Source organism: Euleptes europaea, chromosome 4 (assembly GCF_029931775.1).
Source record: "Euleptes europaea isolate rEulEur1 chromosome 4, rEulEur1.hap1, whole genome shotgun sequence".
In the NCBI taxonomy this organism is placed as follows: Eukaryota; Metazoa; Chordata; class Lepidosauria; order Squamata; family Sphaerodactylidae; genus Euleptes; species Euleptes europaea.
This window is the reverse complement of record NC_079315.1, coordinates 3,096,668-3,121,430: the sequence shown is the minus strand read 5'-3', so window position 1 is coordinate 3,121,430 and position 24,763 is coordinate 3,096,668. Positions and strand designations below refer to the sequence as shown.

General features: G+C 46.8%; 1 protein-coding gene across 2 annotated transcripts in view; it reads left to right on the top strand.

The window, feature by feature from the left end:
* The window catches only part of VCL (vinculin), an 80,672-nt gene extending 57,048 nt beyond the window's left edge, over positions 1-23,624 (top strand). Inside the window, exons 12-22 of one of the 2 annotated variants that reach the window (XM_056848517.1) lie at positions 1,505-1,704; positions 2,511-2,639; positions 3,851-4,000; positions 4,295-4,403; positions 6,851-7,153; positions 7,373-7,497; positions 8,711-8,896; positions 14,908-15,138; positions 20,240-20,443; positions 22,347-22,451; positions 23,463-23,624. In XM_056848517.1, coding sequence (XP_056704495.1) covers positions 1,505-1,704; positions 2,511-2,639; positions 3,851-4,000; positions 4,295-4,403; positions 6,851-7,153; positions 7,373-7,497; positions 8,711-8,896; positions 14,908-15,138; positions 20,240-20,443; positions 22,347-22,451; positions 23,463-23,609 — 1,889 coding nt within the window. In that variant the 3' untranslated portion in view covers positions 23,610-23,624. The remainder of the gene's footprint in view (positions 1-1,504; positions 1,705-2,510; positions 2,640-3,850; positions 4,001-4,294; positions 4,404-6,850; positions 7,154-7,372; positions 7,498-8,710; positions 8,897-14,907; positions 15,139-20,239; positions 20,444-22,346; positions 22,452-23,462) is intronic. The other variant, XM_056848516.1, reaches the window with a different exon arrangement.
* Positions 23,625-24,763: the final 1,139 nt, after the last annotated feature.

The window sequence follows — 24,763 nt, the reverse complement described above, 5'->3', positions numbered from 1 at the left end:
CTCTTAGAAACTTGGGACGGTTACTCAGTCAGTCAATAATGTGTTACAGTCATGAACCAGAACGTGGGATGGTGTACGTGGTTCTCTCTTCCTCATTTTTTTTAGTTAGGTCCAGTCCAAAATTGGGATTAGATCCAGTGCAGAATTTCCACTTCTGCTGGAATTCTCATGCAAGTAGAAATGCAAGAAAAAAGACAGGTAGCTGCTTACAACTAGTCAAGCTTAATCATATCCTCTCTTGCATTTCTACTTGTTCAAGATCTTAACGCTGCTAATTTCTGGGCACTTGGGGTTGCGCAAAATTTTGCACAAGCGGAACCGCTCTTGGTCTGTTAGTTTCCACTTGTGTGTTGCTGGATCCAACCCTTTATCTTCACAGCTACTCTGTGAGGTAGGTTAGCCCAAGAGAGAGTGACCCAAAGCCCTCGTACGAGTTTCATGGCAGGTTGAAAACTGGAACTGATACTCGAACGGCTACACCGCAGTGGCTCTGCCTTCTTGAGGACTGGTGTAGTGTCTGTGGATGGGAGCCAGGTGGACCCTGGTTCAAATCCTGCCTGGGCCACAAGCCTGGCCAACTGGCTGTAGTCTTTTCTCCCAACCATTGCACATCTGTAATGTTAGGGATATTAACACCAGACAACCTTACAAGAATGTTGTAAGGCCTGTTGAGGGAATCTGCCGAAGCTGGAGGGTGAGAGAGTCAAAACAGATAAAAGGAAGTATTTCTTCACAGAACGCATAGTTAAATTGTGGAATTCCCTGCCCCAGGATGTGGTGATGGCTGCCAACTTGGAAGGCTTGAAGAGGGGAGTGGACATGTTCATGGAGGAGAAGGGTATTCATGGCTACTAATCAATCAATCAATCAATCTTTATTTTACGGTCATTTGACCAAAAGTAGAACATCTAATCAAGAGCTACATAAATTGTAATAAAACAATATCAGACAATCGAAAAGTCCGCAAAATAAAATATATCAATAAAATCCCATATCTAAAAAGGGAAGCAAACTAGCTTCTAAAACGTTTATCTATTCAAATTGTACCTATTTGTACATTACATCCTTTCGGGCCTTGTAAATAGCAGCACAGAATTCGGCCACACAGCTCGAAGTTTGTGTGTTACTATCTTCCAGTAGTCGTTGGATACAGATTCCGTGTTCACGGAAGGCTACTAATCAAAATGGACACTAGTCATGATGCATACCTATTCTCTCCAGTATCCAAGGAGCATGCCTAATATATTAGGTGCTGTGGAAGACAGGCAGGATAATGCAGCAGCAGTTGTCTTGTTTGTGGGCTTCCTAGAGGCACCTGGTTGGCTCCTGCGTGAATGGACTGCTGGACTGGATGGGCCTTGATCTGATCCAGCAGGGTCTTTCTTATGTTCTTAATGTGCATGGAATGCTGAATTATTCTGTAGGACTCTGTTTGCTTTAGGGCAGTGGTCGAACGGCCATTTCCTTTGTGAACAGAGCAATATTTTCCTAACTCCTGCTGCAGGTCAGGCCGCTATCCGAGGGCTCGTGGCTGAAGGTCGCCGCCTTGCCAACGTCATGATGGGCCCGTACCGCCAAGACCTGATTGCCAGATGTGACCGTGTGGAACAGCTGGCTGCCCAGCTGGCTGATCTGGCCGCCAGAGGGGAAGGGGAGTCTCCTCAAGCCAGGACCCTCGCTGCGCAACTGCAGGAATCGTTAAAGGTACAGAGAGAGGACCCCGCTCATCGCGCTGAAAAAGCCAGGCGGAAGGGTGTCCCTCTCATTTGGCTCTAGGAACTATGTTGGCCTTAGGCTGCTGGTGATTACTGTAATTGGAGGTTTACAATCTCCTTCCCTTCCCACAACAGACACCTTGTGAGGTAGGTGGGGCTGAGAAAGTTCAGAGAGAACCATGACTAGCCCAAGGTCACCCAGCAGCCTTCATGGGGAGGAGTGGGGAAACAAACCTGATTCTCCAGACTAGAGTCTGCCGCCCACGTGGAGGAGTGGGGAATCAAACCCGGTTCTCCAGATTATAGTCCATCGCTCTTTACTACTACACCACTCTGTAGTAGTTGGTGTACTCTGTCGCAAGTGGGAGAAAAATAAGGACACACCAGTAGGCAGGAGAGCAAAGGTGCAAAGTTGAGAGTTTGGGGGTTACCGCACTTTGTATTCCCAGCGATGAATTAAGAATTTGAAAATGTTGTAAAAAACATCGTTTTAAAAGGGTTTTTGGATACCACGGCTTATAAATGGTTGGAAGACGTCTTAACAGCTAAAGGGGCCAAACAAAGTGTGAACAGTATTTTTTATAACGTTTTCAAACTCTTAATACATTGGTGGGAATACAAGTGCGATAACAGCCTTTATTTAGCTCTTCTAGATCCCTACGCATTTCACAGTTTGCTTCATCAGATGATCTTCTATAGACATTTCCCAGCTCCCGCCTTGAACTATGCGCTGTGCTTCACCAAAACCAATTCGTGCCCGTGTTTCTGATGTGGAATTTTTAAACCCCCATTCAGGATCTGAAATCGAGGATGCAGGAAGCCATGACCCAGGAAGTGTCCGACGTGTTTAGCGACACCACCACTCCCATCAAGCTGCTGGCCGTGGCAGCCACGGCGCCTCCGGATGCGCCAAACAGGGATGAGGTGAGTGCGAATCCAGTAGACTGCTGCCTTAAGCCGCGAGGCTTTTGATCGCCGGTCAGCAGAGCCCATGCTGGGGCAGGGGGCTTTGACCAGGCACAAGTCTTTATGGAATCTTTTTCATGTAGATCAATGTAAAAAAACATATGGTCAAATTGACCTATGCTAGAGATAAGAGTTACACTCATTTTGATGCTCGGAGGATACGTTCTGCACTGCCTCTTATCTTATTCCTTCCTATATGGATTCTCTGGTTAGTCCAAAGTTATGTAGAATCTTTATGCATTCAAGATTTAATGGCCCCTTTTTCAATTGTTTTGCTGGGCCGTATGCTAAAGATCCCTTTTTCAGACTGGCTGTGTCCCTGCCCTCTTCAGTTAGCGGACTCCTTGGTACATATCCTTTTGCACTGTCCTTATGTATACCAACTTAGGCTAAAATGGATTATTCCCTGTTTTAACAAATGGTCTGCATCTTCCCGAGCAACTTTGGAGCAAAAGGTTCAGTTCCTCTTAGAGGACTCTAACCCTCAGCCTACTTATTTTGTTGCTCTTTTTCTGGTGGCTGCAGAGAAGAGGCGAAAGGAGGTGTTTTTAGAGATGGGTCTTATTTAAGTTTTATGGTTTTATTGTTCAAGACTTCTGCCTGAGAACAGGGGAGAAATAAAGAAAGGAATCTTATTCAAAATATTCTAAACATGATATAAAATATGAAGGTTTAATTAGTCACATAATTATCACTGATTCAATTTGATTATCTCTTAATTATACTGGTTAACATCTAACCTCTACATAAAACATAACGTTACTCTTGATTAAGTTTATTCTTATTTACTCTGAGGTTTTGACATGGAAAATCATATTCTCACAATACATGTGCACCCTCACACCAGATTTTGAGAAGCATATAAGAAATATAATTTCCATTTATCTAGAAAATCTTTGCTTCGCCTTCTGTTCACATAGCTCGTTTGTGATTTGTGAGTCTTGTGATTCACACATGCAGGTATCTGCTGAAGCGGCCCTTGGTGTTCACAGAAAGAGCAGAATAATACCACTGAATACTACAGATTTCTAATAAAAAACAACAATTTCCCATGTAATTGAGGCATAGCTTTAACGGAAACCGAACGCTGGTGCTTCAGTGAGTTTATGTGACATGCTCATCTATGCAGATCTCGGTATTTGCCGATGATGATATGTTTTGACTTCCAGGTGTTTGATGAACGGGCGGCCAACTTTGAAAATCACGCGGCTCGGCTTGGCGCCACTGCGGAAAAAGCCGCTGCGGTTGGGACCGCAAACAAAAGTACCGTAGAAGGCATACAAGCCACTGTGAAGTCGGCAAGGGAACTCACACCTCAGGTCTGAACCCCTGTCTCTACTATCATATACCCCTAAAAAATTCCAGAGTCTCTTACGACCCAACTTTCCTGTGTGTTCATTTCAAAAGAGTGTGTTGTTGCGGTTAGTTATGGCTCTGATGGATCAAACCAAGGCTCCTCCTAGTCTGGTAACCAACCCATTGTTTAGAAACACGGCGTGAAGGTAATTAGCTTCTCCTGTGGTTTATCCCCAGCCCTGGATAATCTGAAAAATACACTGTGGAGCCATATTGCAGCGATATTGTCTTAGTTTGGAACGTTTTTATATTGGCAGGTGGTATCTGCTGCTCGCATTCTCCTAAGAAACCCGGGGAATCAAGCTGCTTACGAGCACTTTGAGACCATGAAGAACCAGTGGATTGACAACGTGGAGAAAATGACAGGTACGAAAGAAGGGCTGGGGCAGATTTTGTGGCATCAAACCACTGTGGGCTGATTGAAGGTATGACTGCAGGAGTAGAAGTCAGAGTGGAAGGCCTCGATTGAATGACAGGAAACGGAGCGGGAGGGAAGAGACTTTGGCAGCCCTGAAAAGGCTTGCTGGCAAGACAGAAGAGCTGAGAAAAGGCCAATTTACAGATTGGAAATATGAGAGTGGAGTTAATTCAGGATAAGATGCCATAAACTGAGCCTTGTTGTGCCTTAAAAGGCCGATAGCAGGACAGATCTCTGAAAATGTCCACCTGAGGGGCCAGTTCATGCTGATGAAGTCACCTTCAGTTGCCTGTAGCAGCTGCCGAATTTGGTGGATGCTGCAGCCTCTTTGCCCCTCTCTAAGTGGTGCTGCTATTGCTACCTCCTGTGGTTTCCTCACTTAGGGCTGTGCATCTCGATAAACCCGAACTGAAATTAAACCCGAAAAAGGCCTTTTTGGCTTCTTTCGGGTTTAATTTAACCCACATATTAAAACTGGGAGTAAAGCCAAAGCTAGATAGCCGATTGCTGAATCAGCCAAATCGCTATTTGGCTTTCCCCAGGCTTTTCCCTATGGGAATTTATTAAAATGAACTCTGGGGAGGCATTTTTCGAGGTAGAGTTCCCAGATTTTCAGGGTAGCTTCAAGGGACTCTCCTTGCATGGACCCCGAAGTTTGGTGAAGATTGGGTTGGGGGTCCTGAAGGGGTCAACCCCCCCCATAGAAAAGCATGGTAAAGATCACAATGCTTTTGTATGGAGGAGGGGGGTTGACCCCTATGGGACCCCATAAAATTGGACCCCTGACCCAGTCTTCACCAAACTTTGGGGTTCATGCAAGGAAGGTCCCTTGCAGCTACACTGCAAATTTGGTGACTCTACCTCAAAAAATGCCCCCCAGGAGAATTTTAAAAGTACTTACTTTTCCTATAGTTGAGGGCAGCCGCAAGAAGATCCATCTTTCTGGCCTCCCCATCCCGCCCCCGCTCTTGAAATCTGTGGGGGGCTGATTTGCTGATATTTATTTTGTTGTGGCACCTAGATATATTTATGGCCATCTGAGTATTAATGATTTATTAAGATTGTGGTTTTAATGATAGTTATTATTTTATATATTGGATATTTATGTTTTTAACTGTTGTTATTTGCCCTTAGCCTGGCTCGCTGGGGACGAGGGTGGACTATAAATTTTGAAAAACAAACAAACAAACAAACAAACAAATAGTCTGTAATGGCCGCTTCCTCACCAAAGAATCAAGGGGAAACTCAGTTTCCCAATAATGCTTGCAATGGGCCTACGCAAATTACACAACCCCATTCCTCACTCTTATCAGTACCCCAATTTTCTTTTGGGTGGGGGGAGCAGAGCAAGGTGCTTTCTGGCGGTCTGCAGGAAGTGTTAGAGCTGGTAGCTGCTACAAGCTCTTGGAGGCTTCTGTACACTGGGGTGGGGGTGGGGGTTGGTTTGCATCTCAAGCCAGCATTACTCAGTGCTGTTATGTTGAATCTGATCATTAGCCTGCTACAACCACAAAGTGCAGTTGGGGGTGTGTCTCTGTTTCAATTACATTTGGGTGTATTCTTTCCCAGTTGCCACTCAGGGAAGAAAGACAGCAAATACTTTTGTGATTGCAAGTTCTGTCCGAATTCCCATTGACTTACGGCAGCAGGGTTCTTTTCTGTAACTCTAGCCCGAGAGACTTCTAGTTTTCCACTCTGCATTATGAACACATTTTTCCTGACTTGGGGGTGCGCGGGGGAGAATTTAAATGAAAATCTGAATCCAATAAGAACTTGATGGCTAGAGAAGAGTGATTGCTGGTAAGAGCGGAAATTCTTGGTACTCAAAAATTCTGCACTTGATGGCCAGCGAAATTTTGCAGGAGCTTTTTGCATTAGGGAGGGGCTGTGGCTCAGTTTGTAGAGCATCTGCTTGGAGTGCAGAAGGTCCCAGGTTCAATCCCCAGCATCTTCAGTTAAAGGGACCAGGCAAGCAGGTGGTGGGAATGACCTCTCTGCCTGAGACCCTGGAGAGTCGCTGCCAGTCTGAGTAGACAATACTGACTTTGATGGACCCAGGGTCTGATTCAGTATAAGGCAACTTCATGTGTTCATGTGTTACCCATTAATTGAGGGTTTTAGGGGATGGGCTGTGGCTCAGTGGTAGAGCATCTGCTTGGCATGCAGAAGGTCACAGGTTCAATCCCTGGCATCTCCAGTTAAAGGGACTAGGCAAGTAGATGATGTGAAAGACCTCCGCCTGAGACCCTGGAGAGCCACTGCCAGTCAGAGCAGACAAGAGTGACCTTGATGGACCGAGGGTCTAACTCGGTATAAGGCAGCTTTGTGCGTTAATTATTCCCCATGGGCAAATTCAGAAAGGGAGGTTAATTGGTTCACCTTTTTACCTTCCCAGGACTGGTGGATGAAGCCATTGATACCAAGTCACTGTTGGATGCATCGGAGGAAGCCATTAAGAAAGACCTGGATAAATGCAAAGTTGCTATGGCCAACATTCAGCCTCAGATGCTTGTTGCCGGAGCTACCAGCATTGCCCGGCGAGCCAACCGGATTTTATTAGTGGCCAAGAAGGAGGTGGAGAACTCGGAGGACCCCAAGTTCCGGGAAGCTGTTAAAGCTGCCTCTGATGACCTGAGCAAAACCATCTCGCCGATGGTGATGGATGCTAAAGCTGTGGCCGGCAACATTTCGGATCCTGGTAAGCCCGAAACAAGAAGGCTCGCTCCGACTCTCTCCGTTCTCTCTCTTAGATCCCCATTTTCCATTTGAGGTACATGTCTCAGGAAGCCACATTCTGGATAAGTTTCTGGTTACAGTCAGTCAGATGTAGCCGCGGTGATCCGTGCCTTAGTTGCAATTTGTTTTTCCCTTTGACTTAACCTTTACGTGAAAAAGACGTGCTTTCTTTTCTTTCCAGGTTTGCAAAAGAACTTCCTGGATTCTGGATATCGGATCTTGGGAGCCGTGGCCAAAGTCCGGGAAGCTTTTCAGCCCCAGGAGCCTGACTTCCCCCCTCCCCCTCCTGATCTCGAGCAGCTTCATGTAAGTGTGGGGCGGTTTCAACAGTAGGGCAAAAGGGCTGCTGGAAGGGAAAGAATTGCTGGCCATTTGGTTTCCAGCTCTTCAATTGTCTTGGGCTGTCTTGTGGGAGTCGGATCCTTTAGCGCCGGAATCTCGTTTGAGGCCTGCGGAACATTCTCGTTTTTCTGGCTTTAGAATGGACTTCTGAAGTTCACCCACTGCGCTTTACGATTTCACTTGCTGAGCAGAGGACAGAGTAAAATAGCCCAACCGCAACGCGGCAATTCAAATCGTGTGGGCCGTTTGGAACTCATTAAAGATATGTGCATTGTATACTTGGGCATCCATGATTGTAAACGTATTCATGAAAAGGAACACGACTTAGAATCATAGAGTTGGAAGGGGCCATAAAGGCCATCTAGTCCAACCCCCTGTTAAACGCAGGATCAGCCTAGAGCATCCCTGACAAGTGCTTGTCCAGCTTCTGCTTAAAGACTGCCAAGGAGGGGGAGCTCACCACCTCCCTAGGTAGCTGATTCCACTGTCGAACAACTCTTACTGTTGCCATTTAAACCCATTATTGCAAGTCCTATCCTCTGCTGCCAACAGTAACAGCTCCCTGCCCTCCTCTAAGTGAAAGCCCTTCAAATACTTCAAGAGAGCAATCATGTCCCACCACAACCTCCTCTTCTCCAGACTTAGAGATGAGAAAGTTTGTTGCTTTGAGATTTCAGACAATACCCTTAAAAGTCTTCAAAGGCTGGCATAAAAATGTGGGTTCATGGATTGAGAAGCTTACAATTGTACAATCATAGAGTTGGGCCATACAGGCCATCTAGTCCAAACGCCTGCTCGACGCAAGATTAGCCTAGAGCAGGGGTGTTGAACTCATTTGCTACGAGGGCCAGATATGACGTAAATGGGTATAGAATACATTTGCAAAATATGGGACAGCATGTTCATCCACCAATCTCCCTCCCAATATTGCCAGTGGCAATTGCCAGTCTCCTGGAAGGCTATCAAATTTCTTGAAATATTTTAGCAATGTCACGGGAGCCCTAAAAGACCTAAGGTCATTGGCTCCTTCTGATATGTATTTTTTTATTTTCCTTGTCTTAATTTGCGGTAAAATGCTGATCCGTTTGAAAAACGATCCAAATCACAGACCTCTGAAGATTCCTGGCCACTTCCTTCTTGTCTCGGGCGCGCTGACTCCCTCTCCTTCCCTCCACAGCTCACCGATGAACTGGCTCCTCCAAAGCCCCCCTTGCCGGAGGGGGAGGTCCCTCCTCCCCGTCCCCCTCCCCCTGAAGAGAAGGACGAAGAGTTCCCTGAGCAGAAGGCAGGGGAGGTGCTGAACCAGCCCATGATGATGGCAGCCAGGCAGCTTCACGACGAAGCCAGGAAGTGGTCCAGCAAGGTGAGCCCTGCCTGGCCGCCCCCGAGCCGCCGATTCATGGCGGCTTCAGTGTTTAACCTGAAGAAAGCGTTTTGTGTTTACGAACAACACAAGTCACAAGGTTTCACTTGTGCACAGATCAGCTGTGTTGGTCTTTCTTCCTCCCCCTACCTGCCCCCACCCTGCGGGGTGATCCAAGCGGTGATCCAAGAACCACAGTTAGGCTTCAAGGATCGAGACTTCATTGATGTGAGGACGTTCTGGCTGCGACATCTGTCTCCCCGTTGATTGCCAGGGTTGGTTCGGCTGATCTGGTTGGCTGGGCAGGTGTCCCCTTCCTCCCTCACCCCTCCACGGCTGTCCCTCCCAAAGCGGTGCACTCGGTGGGAGAGGATGACCATCCCAGATAAAGGAAAGGACCCTCACCCTTGGAGACTTCTGACAGGAAAGCCAAGTCATTTCTGTGTGCAGTTTCTTTGTATGTTCTGAGGGGTGGGGGGGTTAGACATCTTGTAATTGCTCTCTCTTGCTCAGGAACAGCTGCAGGTTGGCATTTCATAGCCCTCCCCCCCTCCCCCGGTACCACATGAGAATCACAGAATTCTTTGGCTGACAACAGTTTGTCTTCTGTAGAAACGCATTTCTACTACCTTACTAGTTATATGGGGAAATGGCAACCTGGTAGGTTGGGTGGTGGCCTTTATGGAAACAGCACAGATTTGCCTGTAACATTCCCAATCGTCTTCCTTGTGTATACGTGTGTGTGCAGGGGGGGGGGGCACTTGAATAGACATGGCCTTACCCCCCCCTCCCCCGGTTCCATTCACTCATTCACTACTGGTGGTGGAGAGTGCCGACAAGTCGCAGCTGACTTGTGGCAACCCTGTAGAGTTTTCAAGGCAAGAGACATTCAGAGTTGGATTGCCATTGCCTGCCTCGGCGTAGCGACCCTGGACTTCCTTGGTGGCATCCCATCCAAGTACTAACCAGGACCAACGCTTCTTAGCTTTCAAGATCTAATGAGATCGGGCTAACCTGAGCTATCCAGGTCAAGGCAGATGAACAGAGGTGGCTTGCCATAGCCTGCCTCTGCGTAGCAACCCTGGTTTTCCTTGGCGGCATCCTGTCCAAGTACTAACCAGGACCGACCCTGCTTAGCTTCTGAGATCTAACAAGATCCGGCTAGCCTGAGCTACCTCGGTCAAGGCAGACGAACAGAGGTGGTTTGCCATTGCCTTCCTCTGCGTAGCAACTCTGGACTTCCTTGGTGGCCTCCCATCCAAGTACTAACCAGGGCTGACCCTGTTTAGCTTCCGAGATCTGACGAGATCGGACCAGCTTGGGCAGAAGGTAATGCATGAGCTGGGGAGATAATATGTCATCCCCTCGCAGCACTGGGTGGTTGGGGAAGGGGGGATTCTGCGACCCCAAAGCCCAGTTAGGATCTTCTCCTGAGCTGCCTCTTGTGGATGAGATGACGGTGAAACAGCCCTGCTGGACGCTCCAAGTAGGGCTAATTGGCAGCTCTACCCCAGCCAAGCCAAGCAATGGCAGGGCCCAGCTTCTGTGGGAATGTCACTCCAGCGTCTCTGCTGAGATCGACCATTAGGGGTCAAGGTTGTTTTTAGAAAACAAAGTCCATGCTACAGATCCTGACTCTTCTATTGATTGATATTTATTTCGCTATTTATGCACCACTTTTCTCCCTTTGCAACAGCAACTCTGTGAGGTAGGGTAGGTGCGAGAGAGTGACTGGCCCTGGGTCACCCAGTGAGCCTCCGTGGCTGAGTGGGGGATTCAGACCTCGACCTCTGAGACACTAGTAAAACGTTCTAACAACTTAAACTATCATCTGTCACTGTTGTATAGAAATATAGCCTGAAAGTTTATACTGAGTCTTTGACTTCTGCTTTCTAAAGCCATTTAATGCAGGGATATCAAACATATGGCCCGCGGGCCGAATCCGGCCTCTCGAGAGCTCTTATCCGGCCTGCGAGGCAGCCGAGGCAGCCACCCCCCACCCACTCTCGATCTGGACTGACGAGGCATGGACCGGCCCAACCAAGTGACATTTATGTCATATCTAGCCCTTGTAACAATTGAGTTGGATACCCCTGAATTAATGGCTTCAGGAAGTAGAGTTAGATCCGATTTATGTGGGAAACAATCCACCTGTTCCCAGTTAAAGTGGAAAACGTGAACGGGTTATTCTGGGGGAACTTAAAAAATAACAATGCTCGTACAGTTGGTGCAGGCAGAACAACGGCCACCTAGAAGCGTTTTCTGCAATGATTTTGTTTCCGTAATAATGCCATGAAAACTTCTTTCCTTATTTTCCCCTTACATTGCACTGACTGTTGGTCATGCATTGGAGAACTGGTGTAGATTCCCAAGCGCCCCCACCCCACCCCAAGTCTCCAAATTGAGGAAGGAGGAAGAGTATTAAATTCTTCTGTGCCTGCCAAAAAGCAGTGGGGTTTCTCAGGTGTTGCCACCACCACAAGACAACACTTTTGGAAGCTTGTAGTTGGTGAAGTAAATGTTAATTGCATCTCAGTGCAAAACGTTTTTAGTTTGACTTTGTAGGCCCCGTCGTTCATGTCTGCTCCCTTCTGGGTGAGTTTGTAACTCTTGAGGAAAGCAGTTAGAACCAGTTTCAGAGGGAGGTGGATAAATGATCGGCCGTTCAGTGTGAATTCATGGCTGCGTTTGGAATTTCTGGGTATCTTTTGCAAAAAGCCAGTTCTTGCAAAGCAATTGTTTGCATCTCCAAAAGGTTGTTCTGTGTGGCTTTTTTGGGAAGGTCCTCAGTCATTTCTAGTTGCAGCGGTCTGAAGAGATAATCAGAAACTGAGCAGTCATGAAAAAGGAAGCCTGCCTTAAGCGGACTTAAAACGATGCGCCTTACTCTTGCGCCAGTTGATTCACCTCCATAGATCTGTGCAAATCCCCCCCCCCAAATGCCTGGCAAGTTTAACTTTGGCCGCTTTTCCTGAAATTCCAATTGGAACATGAGCTGATTGCCTGGACTTATTTTCCGCCCTTCCTCTTTCCCAGTATTTCTTTAACCATTGCTAGGACACGCATTGGTTAACTATTGTGTTGGCTCCTGCCAAATAAGGCTGTCTGTGAAACGCAGGCAAGCTTCAGAGTTACACAGAATTCACCATCAAGTATTTTTAAACCATGTGTACACACTTTGATGTCATTTCAAATATCTCTAGTTACTGCAGAGACAGCCTACAAACAGCCCCAGAATCTCATAACTGGTTGATTCTATTTACTGTATTTACTCAAAGGGAAGATGACCCTGAATATAAGATGACCCCACCCCCAAAATGTTATATCCAAAAAGATTTTTATTGTTGGACATAACTGTAATTTGTATGTGGATTTAAGATGAAACCCCTCCCCCATTTTGAGGACATATCTGGGTGGGGGAAACTAGGCTTGCATTTGAGTAAATACAGTTTTTACTGAAGGTGTTCATCTTAATTTTCAGGCATTTTCCTTGCAGGTTTTTCCCCCTAGTTTATGTTTTGGATAAGGACCAAGAGATGGAGAGAGAAGCTGCCCAACTTGTTCTCGTCCCCAATGGCCTTATGTTTTAACAAATATATCCGGTTGCCCAATGGTAGGGCTCGTGAACGTAGATCCTTGTGGCAAGCACAACTTTGCTCTTACACCCCTTGGCATGACTCTGTTGGCCAAGAAAGCCACAAAGGAGGTGAAGCCCAGACTTGCGCCCGGTGGAGAATTTATTTATTGAAATACAAACCCATGACGTGAAATCAGGAAGAACTCCACTTGGCACCAATCCGAGAGTTGCTTCTTTTTCAGCTTAGGGTTGCCAACTTCCGTGTGGTGGCTGGAGATCTCCCGGGTTTGCAACTGATTTCCATGTGACAGAGATCAGTTCCCCTGGGGGAAAAATGGCCGCTGTGGAAGGTGGAGTGTATGGCATTATTCCCCATTGAAGTCCCTCCCCTCCCCAAACCCCACCCTCCTCAGGTTCCACCCACCAAATCTCCAGGTATTTCCCAGCATGGAGCTGTCAACCCTATTTCAGCTGCTTCTTGTGTCAGCCTTTGTTTCTTTCTTGTTTATATGCCTTTGTACCATGAGAGTTGACCAGTGGTGTGTTTAAGCTGTACTTTTTACCCCCTGAAGGATGATAAGAGCTTGCTTTAAAAAGCGGTCTTGCCTTTTTTGTGTGTGTGTAAAGTCTGGACGATTTCCTTCAGGAAGTGAAGGGTTTTTTTTGAAGACGGTCACTCTAAAAGAATTTGCCCATAAATGGTCTTGCATGTAAAACCAAAACAATGTGCAGAGATAAAATTCGGAGTGTGTTCAAACCCCCATCTTACAACGTATCCCAAAATTTCCTGTACTTCTTTTCTGCCAAAAATATGCTTCATTAAAGAGGACACCTTTAAACATGATTGGCCTGAAGAGGAAGTAAGTATTCACCACCATCCTGGTCGTTTTCTCATCTCTCTGAAGGATTCCTTCCCCCCTTTGTTTTAAACGTTGGATTTCCTCCATTGCCCTCCTTCACCCAGAGAACTTATTAATGTTCTCTGCTCGTTTCTTTTAGCGGATGCAGAACTTAAAACTGTTTCATAAACCCATCTCTAGATAACCTGCTCCCGCACATGCTTTTTAGGAAGCCGTATCAAATTTCTTTGGGGATCACACAGATGTAATTGTATAAGCCGAGAGGCAATTAAGAAAAGAATGTTTCCTAAACGCCCGCTCATAATTGTGAAAGGCTAAGGTGTGCAGACAACGTTCGACTGTTAACACGGGGGACGACAACTTGGAAATGGAATACGACTACTCTGCTTTGGTGGTCCCCTGCTGTTCTGGGTACGGGTGGTGCTGGGTTTGCCCAAGTTTCTCTTTCTAGAAGGGGTTATTGTGGCTGCAGAAACGCTCCGACCTCCTCTTTTGTAGATGCCTTTGGTACGTGCTTCAGGGTACTGCAACAAACGGTTTTAAATCCTCTTTTGGGTTTTCTGTAGAACAACATTGTGGCAAAACAATCTGGCCCCATCTCATTAACTTTACGCTAACAGAAACGTTCTGACGAGCTTCGTTGCGTGCTTCTAACATCACTTCCTTCCCGCTAACAGTCCACCTGTCAATATGGTCATTGAATGAATAGTCCTTCCCATTGCTCCCATTTCCCTGGCGTGTTGTCTTGCCTTCCTTCCTGCTTCCCGAGTGGCTTTTAATTAACTGCCTTTACCACTGTCTTTACCATCAATGCATTTTGGTGGAAAATCCCAATGGTCACCTCCTTTCTTCCCACTTCCTGTCACTAAGGCGCATGGGACACCATTTTTAGGGAGATAATTCCACACGAGCCATGTCGGCATGAACAAGAGCTCATTTCAGTGATGAATACTGCTAAGTTGCGTTCATTTTAGTGGGGCTTCTGCAGGAGAATTTCCCAAAGAATTGTGCCCCGTGGGTTAGATCTTGCCTGTCTCATACTCTGCCATCTTTAATAGCGTCCACAATTTGCCTGAGGCGGCCACCTCACTTTCCCTCTTCTGGCCTTTATGTCTCTTAAGGGAACAGAAAAGAGCACCTGCCATCTCTGCTCCCCTGCTGTTCTCTCGACACACGAGTCGCATCATCGAAGCGTTCATCTCGCACCCTTACGTCCGTCCTTGCTTGCTTCTTTTTCTGTCTCTGTGGCGCTATTGTCTTGCCAGACAAAAATGTTGTCGTGAAACTCCTTGTAGACACTTAGAGGACCCTTAAGAGTGTGGCTCGCAGGAAAATAAAAAATATATATATTTCTTGATATGCTTTCTAACACTCCGTTTCTCTCCCTTAACAACTTTGTAGATTTTCAGACCAAGCGTACCCCCCCACCCCACCCCCAACTATCTTTCCGTTGCCCTTCTCGACTTGAGGAATTTACTAAACCAGCTCTCCATTCTTGCTCTGGGACCGGATCCTGCTGCTCGTACTAACTGTCCCCTGTTTCTTCATCCCTCCTGCTCTCCCCATCTGCCAAGCCTGAAGTGACTGAGGAGGTTAAGGAGGCCCCTGAGGTTGGTGTAGATGTAGATCAGGAGGAGGAGGAGGAGGAGGAGGAGGAAGCAGATGTTGAATTCACTCTCCCCTCTGACATTGAAGACGATTACGAGCCTGAGCTTCTCTTAATGCCAACCAACCAGCCCGTTAACCAGCCCATTCTGGCCGCGGCTCAGTCTCTGCACCGGGAAGCCACCAAATGGTCCAGTAAGGTACTTCATTTCCTCCCTGGCGACTGATCCGCGGTGCATCCAGCCATTTTGGAACGTTGACACATTTGCATCACTCTTGATTCTTGCCGGGTCCCCATTTTCTTTCCTTTTCTTTTTTGGTGCCGGAATGAATTTCCAGTTTGTCCGCCCTTCATGGTGTTGAGGATTTGAGATTGGCTTCACGAGTTGTGTTGGGGCCAGGCTAAATCTCCATTCGGCTCACCACTTCCTTCTTCTCGTCTCTCCTACCTAACAAAGCTTCCTTCCCCCCCCCCCCCGTTGTTGTTCTTTGGCCCCACCTGTCTTCGTGGCAGTGTGCTTTTTCTTTATTAAAAAAAGGAAAGAAAAATGGAACCCAAAGTTCAGCCGACCTGTGAAGCCATGGTTGACCGTCTCGCAACGACTTCCCTAATGGCGAGAGAGCCGTTGCCGTCACCCCCAAAGTCATTTAACACACATAATCGTGCTTGCTGCCTCTCATCAGTGGCTTCCACTAAACGGTACGGACAAGGAATGGCTTTGTATGGCAGTGTTGCCGAGGAGTCAGATCTGCTGATTTGCGCTGGGCTGTATCGCAAAAGGCTGGCCGTGAGAAGGAGGTTTTTTTGGTTTGTTTTTTTTGCTGAGAAGCTCCGCTGAATGTGTTAGTTGCTAAGTTCAGACTCTTTGCTTATTTTAAACAAAAATACGATAATCCGTGGAGATCTTAGGTCCATGGTTTGGTGGACGGGAGGTACGTCCCGAGCACTAAAACACCGACCAAAGGGTGTGCGCGGCCGCTGGTCACTTTGTCCCGCTTCTGGAATCGAGCATGCTGCAAGGAAATAAGTGTGTGGCTACACAATTGCTAAGGAGAGGTGTGTATGTGTGGCAGAGGTTTACTTGTTTGAACAAAACTAGCGTGTTTTCTTGTTTTTAATCTCATTGTCTTTCCAGGTACTGAGGCAGTTCCTGAGCATTCAGTAGTTGTAACGGGTGCCAGCTCAAGTCCTTTTGGTAGCTGGGGCACAAAATCCAAACTATGTGTCATGTTCTCCCCCCCCCCCATGTGCCTGTTAATATGGGTCACAATCCGCTGGAAGGTTCTCCTGCCTACGCATGGGGAGTTGTGAAATTGACCTGTCTGGTGGCTCGTGCCTCAACTGAATAGTGCCCCAGATCTGCATTTGCCACATCTTGCATTGTGTTGTGAAGCCCTGTGAGGGTGCATGTCCTGGCCTTTTTTGCACAAACTCCGCCCTAGGCTTGCTTCACACACACAGCTCACAACACCAAACGCAGGTCCACCCCCACCCCCCGCTCTGTAGCACACAGTACGTGATAAAATGTTGTGGTATGTGTATGTTTGAGCATGATCATTTTGATGTGCATACCCTCAAGGTATATATATTTTTTTGTGCTGGAGAGTGATTCTGCACCTGAACAGGTTGTCATGATGTGTTTTGTACAGTTTTCCACGCTGCATAAAATAAAACGAGAGGCTCGAAAGAGCATCCAGAAGGATACCACAACCAGTTTCCCCCTCGGTGCCTTTTTGTTACTAAACACTTAGTTGCCACATGCTGCATGCGGAATACCCCCCTTTTCCTGTGTTTAGCTGAGTAAGTGAATGTGTCCCACTAACTCCGTTCTCTTCACAAAAACTATCACCTGCTGAAATCTAACAATTACACACTCGCATATTTTGGCAGCTAGAATATTTAAAATACAAAAAGCAATAAGGGCTAGTTGAGGATTTTTTAAAACTCTCATTAAATAATCTCTCGACGAGACAAGGAAAACAGTTGGATCAAGGGTTCCACTCAATGTGTTTGCAGTTAAAGAAGTATAGGTTGTAGTCAGGCAGCACATTCCTGGAAGGGGGGTGGGTAGTTAGGCAGGGGCTGGGAGTGGTCCCTCTACAAAGGCTTCCCGGCTGGGAAAACGAAAAATAAACACACTGGAAACTTTAAAAGTCAAAAAAATGCCCCGTAGACTTTAGCGAGGCTATGCCAGATATTTTGCTGGCAGCGTGGAGGGGCGTTCCCGGGGCAAAAAGCGTTAGGAAGCAGCCTAAAGGCAGCTCTGCTCCCAGGAACGCTCTGGGAATGCCTCTCAGGACGCTGGCGCAGGGAGATATGCAGGGGGAAATGCCGGTGGGAGGCTGTGCCAGCGTCCGGGAGCCGCACTGCTGCCGTACTCCAGGAGGGCCGACGTAAGTCACCCTAAACCGGTGTCTCTGCCGGTTTGCACAGCGCAACTGGCATAGACATCGGCGTTGGGGTCACGCCGGCTCCTGTGGGCATTCGCTCCCCCCTTCAGGATTGCACGGTTAAGCAGAAATTCACGAACAAACCAGTAAGAGGGTTGGTGACGGTCCTTTTAGTAGGATGGTCACCCTGATGAAATTTTTAAGCTGCCTGATTGGACAAGCTTTTGAATGCATCACTTAAACCTGCCTCCATTTTCCACGCAAATAAAATAATAATTTGAAGACCAAAAAAAGGGTTTGTAAGCAATGTGTTCGTGAAGTTAGATCAGACTTCCCTTCTTCCCTGAGAATGTCCCCTCCCAAGTCAGCACTGGGCCATCTGCAGTCATTCTAAATACTCTTATTAAAAATAATTCACATTTTTTTAAACTGCTGCCTGCCTAATCAGTAACACAGTTTTAATCTAGCTGATGAATTGAGTAAACGTTACTCCCCCCCCCCCAGCATATTGTTTCCCTTGTGCCACACGTCTTTTTGGGAATTATCAGGTGAGAGCAGAATAGATGTTGTTTCCCTGCTGGAATGAGGTGTTCTTGTTCTTGTTCACATTTGAGTGTAAAGAATATTCACCATTGAATCTGGATGCTTTAAAACTTACTTCAAGGCACGCTTAATCAAAAAGATTTCTAGCCAGTAGGAGTTAACTATGTCTGAACTTAGTCTCTTCCGCTTTAGCACCAAAACTAACCTTCTGTATGTCCACAATATATATAATTCACAGTGGGTCGCCGTGTTAGTCTGTCTGCAGTAGTAGAAAAGGGCAAGAGTCCAGTAGCACCTTAAAGACTAACAAAAATAGTCTGCTGATATGGTGAGAAAGATGATTGAGAAGGCCAGAATGATACCCAGGCACAACTTACTACAAGATAAGCCCAGAGAGAATGACAACAGAACACCTCTGGTTGTCACTTATAGCTCCCAACTAAAACCAGTCCCAACGTATTATTAAGGACCTACAACCAATGCTGGATTGTGACACTTCCCTCGCTGAAGCACTGGGGGGGTGTCCCTTTCTTGCTTACAGACAGCCGGCTAACCTAAAACAACTTCTCACCCATGATGATAAACTACTTAACAGGAACATGGACTCTGGCGCCAAGGCCTGCAACAAACCAAGGTGCCAACTTTGCCCTCATATAGATTCTAGGAACATCATCTCTGGACCCACCAATGTCAGCCATACTATCTCAGGTTCATACTCCTGCTCATCTTCTAATGTGATTTATGCCATCACATGCCAGCAATGCCCTTCCACAATCTACATTGGACAAACAGGTCAGTCTCTTAGACAAAGATTAAATGGACATAAGTCTGACATCAGAAACCACAATATTCAAAAACCAGTGGGTGAACATTTCAACCTTCCAGGACATTCTGTTGCAGATTTAAGAGTAGCAGTTCTCTTACAAAGGAATTTCAAAGGGAGATTGGAAAGAGAAACTGCTGAATTACAGTTGATATTCAAACTGAAGTCAATTCATTTACCTGGGCTGAATAAAGACCTTGCATTCATGGCCCATTACCAATGCTGATTTCTCCACACCCATCTCTCCCCTGGACATCACAGACTCTTCTGCATACCACACCTAATCCCATCACGCCTGCTATTCACATTTACATACTGTTAACATTTACATACTAATGCTTGTCTGAATTCACTCTCCTCTACTTAAAGACAGATGGATTCACATTCTAGCTGTATCTGAAGAAGTGAGCTGTGGCTCATGAAAGCTCATACCCTACCAGAAAATATTTTTGTTAGTCTTTAAGGTGCTACTGGACTCTTGCCCTTTTCTACCACAATATATATAGTTGCTGTGTGGGTTTTTTTTTTTTTTTCTTGGCCAAAGCTTGATTTCACTGATTTTTGGAAGAGGGGGGTATCACAAATAGCCTTTTTTGCAAGGATCTCCCGAGTTCTTTGTGAAGGAACATCCCCTGCTCTACAGGACGTCTTTTCGTTGCCTTCGAGGGTTGCCAGCTCCAGGTTGGGAAATTCCTGGAGATTTTGGGGGTGAAGCCTGAGGAGGGTGGGATTTGGGGAGTGGAGGGTCTTCAATGGAGTAAAATGCCATAGAGTCCACCTTCCAAAGCGGCCATTTTCTCCAGGTGAGCTGATCTCTGTCGCCTGGAGATCAGTTGTAATAGCGGGAGATCTCCAGCCACCACCTGCAGGCTGTAACCACAGAAAGTTAAGCAAAAAAACACAGCACCTATGACCAAATGTAAATTAGTAAAATACCATGAATGAGGAACAATAAACGTATTTTCTACATAGGATGTACATAGGATGGCCATCGGGAATTTAATCCGGACACTGGCAAACTAACCAACTGCATAGACCTTGTTACTATTTGTTTACCAACCTTATAAGCTATGTCAGGTTAATATATTGTAGTATTTTGTGGGTAAGTGCCGTCAGGTCGCTTCCGACTCATGGCAGCCCTATGAATCAAAGTCCTCCAAAACGTCCTATCTGCCTCGCTCAGATCTTGCAAATTGAGGGCTGCAGCTTCCTTTATTGAGTAGTATTTAGCCTATGTTAAAAGGATGTGGAAAATAAATGAGGTCATGCGGCCGACATTACATTGTGGAACACAACAGTGATAACCCTTGGAGTTGTTTATATTCTCACACATCATATGTAGAAGATACGCTGATTGTTGCTCATTCATGGTATGTTACTAATTTACATTTGGTCATAGGTGCTGTGTTTTTTTGGCTTAACCACCTGGAGGCTGGCAACCCTATTGACTTCCCAGAGGGCTCAGCTACAGGTTAGGTAGGCGGCGGTTTGGGTGGCCATGCCCCCTTGAGCTTTCATGCCCTCCCCTCGCTTGCTCTTGGCAGGGTAATGACATCATCGCCGCCGCCAAGCGGATGGCCCTGCTGATGGCCGAGATGTCCCGCTTGGTGAGGGGCGGCAGCGGGAACAAGCGGGCCCTGATCCAGTGCGCCAAGGACATTGCCAAGGCTTCGGACGAGGTGACCCGGCTGGCCAAGGAGGTGGCGAAGCAGTGCACCGACAAGCGCATCAGAACCAACCTTTTGCAGGTGGGCGGCGACTTCCGAGGCGCGTCAAGGTGGTCGAGGTCCCTGTTTCCCAGTCCTGCTCCACCCCTTCCTTGCATTTTCTTCCTCCCGGATTCTCCCGTCAGCCCTCAACCTTCGCCTGCACAAAGGGAGTGGCCGTGGCTCAGTGGTAGAGCCTCTGCTTGGCATGCAGGAGGTCCCACATTCAATCCCCAATGGCAACTCCAGTTAAAGGGACTAGGCAGGTAGATGATGTGAAAGACCCTTTTCTGCCTGAGACCCTGGAGAGCCGCTGCCGGTCTGAGTAGACAATACTGACTTTGATGGACCTAGGGTCTGGTTCAGTAGAAGGCAGCTTCATGTGTTCAAGGGTATAGGCCCAAGGGGAGAGCTTGGGAAGAGGAAAAGGAGGTTATAATATCAGCCAAACTGACCGTTTCCCATTTGCTGATAAACGCTGCAGCATGGACTGGTTCCCTGGGCGACTGACCATTTTGTGTCTCTGCTCCCATTTGATGCTGTTTGACTTCTGCTTTTGAAGTATGGCTGTTTTTAAATTTGGATGGGCTGCAGGGTGGATTTTAGCTGCTGCAGTTTACCCTAGTTCATTTAGTTCAGTCTGTTCCTTTGATTTTATTAGTTAATTATTAGCTAATTATTGTTGTAATGCTCTTATGTGGTTATTGCCGTTTTTGTTTACTCAGGTAAAGCACTTGAGTATTCTTATTTTTTGTCTTGTATAAGCAGAAGGGTAGGAGATAAATCTTATAAATCCCACCCCCTTCCCTTTCCCCTTCTCCCTACTTGTTTTTTCCCTAACCCTTTTCTTATGGCTATCCATCAACACCTTGTGGCTCTCCATGCTGGGTACGCATGGTTTCTCCAAACCTGGAAACGACACCATCATCTGTGAGCCAGGATCAGGCTGCCATTATTGGAGAGCCAGCGTGGTGTAGTGGTTAAGAGCGGTGGTTTGGAACTGTGGACTCTGATCTGGAGAACCGGGTTTGATTCCCCACTCCTCCACATGAGCGGCGGAGGCTAATCTGGTGAACTGGATCTGTTTCCCTACTCCTCCTCATGAAGCCAGCTAGGTGACCTTGGGCTAGTCACAGCTTTCTTTGAGCTCTCTCAACCCCACCTACCTTACAGGGTGTCTGTTGTGGGGAGGGGAACGGAAGGCAATTGTGAGCCGGTTTGAGTCTTCCTTAAGTGGTAGAGAAAGTCGGCAAATCAATCAATCAATCAATCAGGCTTATTTCGATACAACATCAGCTCTGAATAAAAATCGAAGTTAGGTTAAAATAATAAAAAAATAATAAAAGTTGATGGTTCTAGGAGGGATGATGGTTCTGGGAGGGATGATTTGAAGAAGAGGAGGAAAGATCTTCTAAGGGGAAAGGTTTTCAGCCGTTTACAAATCCCACTAGACCAGAGGCAAAATTTGGCTACTTGGGTGGTTATCTCCCAAGAGGAATCTGCTAAGAGAAGGGAAACTTTAGCTAAGTCGGCATATAAAAACCAACTCTTATTCTTCTTATTAATATGTAATGTTTTAATTATTGAAATTGTATTTATGATTTTAATTGTAATAATTCCATGTTGTTAGCTGCCCTGAGTCCGGCTTTAGTCAGGAAGGGCGGGATGAAAATATAATGTATGATGATGATCACAAACTGTGGCGCAACAGTTTGGTTTCCTGCCGTTGGAAGTTTCACCAGGATTTATTCCTGAAATACTTAGGCGGCCTGGCGGTGAGTGAGTTTGCATCCGGGGGAATTAACGGTGTCCCAGTCGTGCCTGTTGCTCTCCCGGGTGAATCTGCTTTGGGGGAACCAGAGCTCTAAGAGCAGGAGAAAGGTTTTATTTAGCAGATAGCCGAGCAGGGCGTTTGAACGAGCTCCTCCTTCTGTCCTCGCCTTAGGTCTGCGAACGGATCCCGACCATCAGCACTCAGCTCAAGATCCTTTCCACTGTCAAAGCGACTATGTTGGGTCGGACCAACATCAGCGACGAGGAGTCTGAACAGGTAAATACCCCAAGCAATGTCCTTGGCATTGGAAAAGTGGACAATTACTTTTGTGGGAGTTCGCTGTTGGTGAATGGATCCCCGTTAGCAGCACTTGGAACCCTTTGCTCTTGTTAAAAGCTGAAAAATTGGATTTCTGGGAGTTGTGAAGTTGTGTCCTATAATTATTAGAAGGAGCAGCTAACAGTTGTGCTGGTTTCTAAGGGCCTTTTCGCAAGCCACATTTTGTGTGTGATCTATGATTTATTTTTTTAAGTGTATACACAAAAAAGTATGTAGATAAGGTCTGTCAAATCGCAACCGGTTTACGGCGACCCCAGCAACGAGCTTTCACGGCAAGGGAGAAGCAGAGGTGGCTGGCCATCGCCGTCCTCTGCAGAGTTGCTATGCAGAGGCAGGCAATGGCAAACCACCCTACATGGTTGTCACAAGTCAGCTACGACTTGATTGCAAAAAAATAAATAAAAGGAGAGAGACGTTTTTGTGTTGTGTCTATAAAATAGAGGTCTATAAAATTATGCATGGTATGGAGAGAGTGGACAGGGAGAAGCTTTTATCCCTCTCTCATAATACTAGAACACGGGGTCATCTGCTGAAGCTGGAGGGCGAGAGATTCAAAACAGACAAAAGGAAGTGTTTTTTCACACAAAGCATAGTTAAATGGTGGAACTCCCTGCCCCAGGAGGTGGTGATGGCTGCCAACTTGGAAGGCTTTAAGAGGGAAGTGGACATGTTCATGGAGGAGAGGGCTATCCATGGCTACTAGTCAAAATAGATACTACTCATGATGCATACCTATTCTGTCCAGGATCAGAGGAGCATGCCTATTATCTGGAGTGCTGTGGAAAACAGGCAGGATGGTGCTGCTGCAGTCGTCTTGTTTGTGGGGCTTCCTAGAGGCACCTGGTTGGCCACTGTGTGGACAGACTGCTGGACTGGATGGGCCTCGGTCTGATCCAGCAGGACCTTTCTTATGTTCTTATGTTTAAAACACATTTATTTTTCCTGCAGGCGACTGAGATGTTGGTTCACAATGCCCAGAACCTGATGCAGTCTGTTAAGGAGACCGTCCGAGAAGCCGAGGCGGCATCTATTAAGATCAGAACGGATGCTGGATTCACTCTACGCTGGGTCAGGAAAACCCCGTGGTACCAGTAGAGAGCTGCTCTCTCCCTTCCCCCCGGTATTGTCTTTTATAAAATCCCTTTTGAAGCAGAAGAGAATTTTGTAATTGGCGAAAAGGTGCTGCAAAAAATGAACACTCGCCTTCCGGAGACCTCGGAGGGGCCTTAACTCCACGCCGAGCGACCTTTTGTATCTAACCTCACCGTAATTTTTTTCCCGTCTCCGAAAGGACTACTGCTCTTTTCTCTCTTGCTTTTCTGGGGGCCTTTAATAATCTTGTGTTTTTATGAACTCTAATCTCAGAATCACATTTCCCCCCCCTCCCCTCTCTATGCCAATGGCTTCTATGCGAGGCAGTCGATGCAGATTTCAGTCCGGCATGGATTGAAATTCTGGGACGCTTTCCGTTTCCTTAGCTCTTTTTATTGTGCGGGACAATCAGGATGACACAAAAGAGTTGGCACTTCACAGTTTTCTGTTCCCCTCTCTAACTCCCTCCGAGTTGGTATAATGCTAAGTGAATCTTCACCAAACACTGAACCCCGCTACGGAAACGGCTGTTTGCTGAAAAGTTGTTGCTGCTGCTATTATAGAGGGTGGGGTGGGGCCGGTGGAGATCTTAAGCCATCAAAAATTGGGATGACATTGCCATAGCGACCAACAACTGGTAGAACGCCTTGTTTTGAGAGCGTCGCTCGTTGAGAGACAGAGCACAACCCTGATCCCCGATTCCTCCCTTCGCTTAACTCATTTCAAAAGAGCCAGAACGTAAAAGAGTCTGGATATTTCCACCTCTTCCCACCTGCCAGGTCTAGCAATCGCTTGCTTCCAAGGCCAGCAGGAAGAGAGAGTGGTCCTCAGTTTCAATGAATTTTGCCACCCCGCTTATTTCATTCTGGTAATAGAGAAGTTTGGGGCTATGTATTCCGATCACCGTATTGAAGGTACAAGAGACGGCGTCTTTGCGTGGGCTTTCAGGTGTCACTCTTCACACAACTTCAGGCTATCTGCACTTTGTAGGGAACCCCTGAACGCATGCCGCATAAACCCAATGCTTTTGAACCGCATCCGGTGTCAAATGGAACAATGTCTTTCCGTTGAGTTCAGGATGCTGGTATTTTGGAAGAGTGTTTGGTGCTAAGGCAGTACATCCGTACTTTAGCATGCTTGAGGATAGACTGGCGACG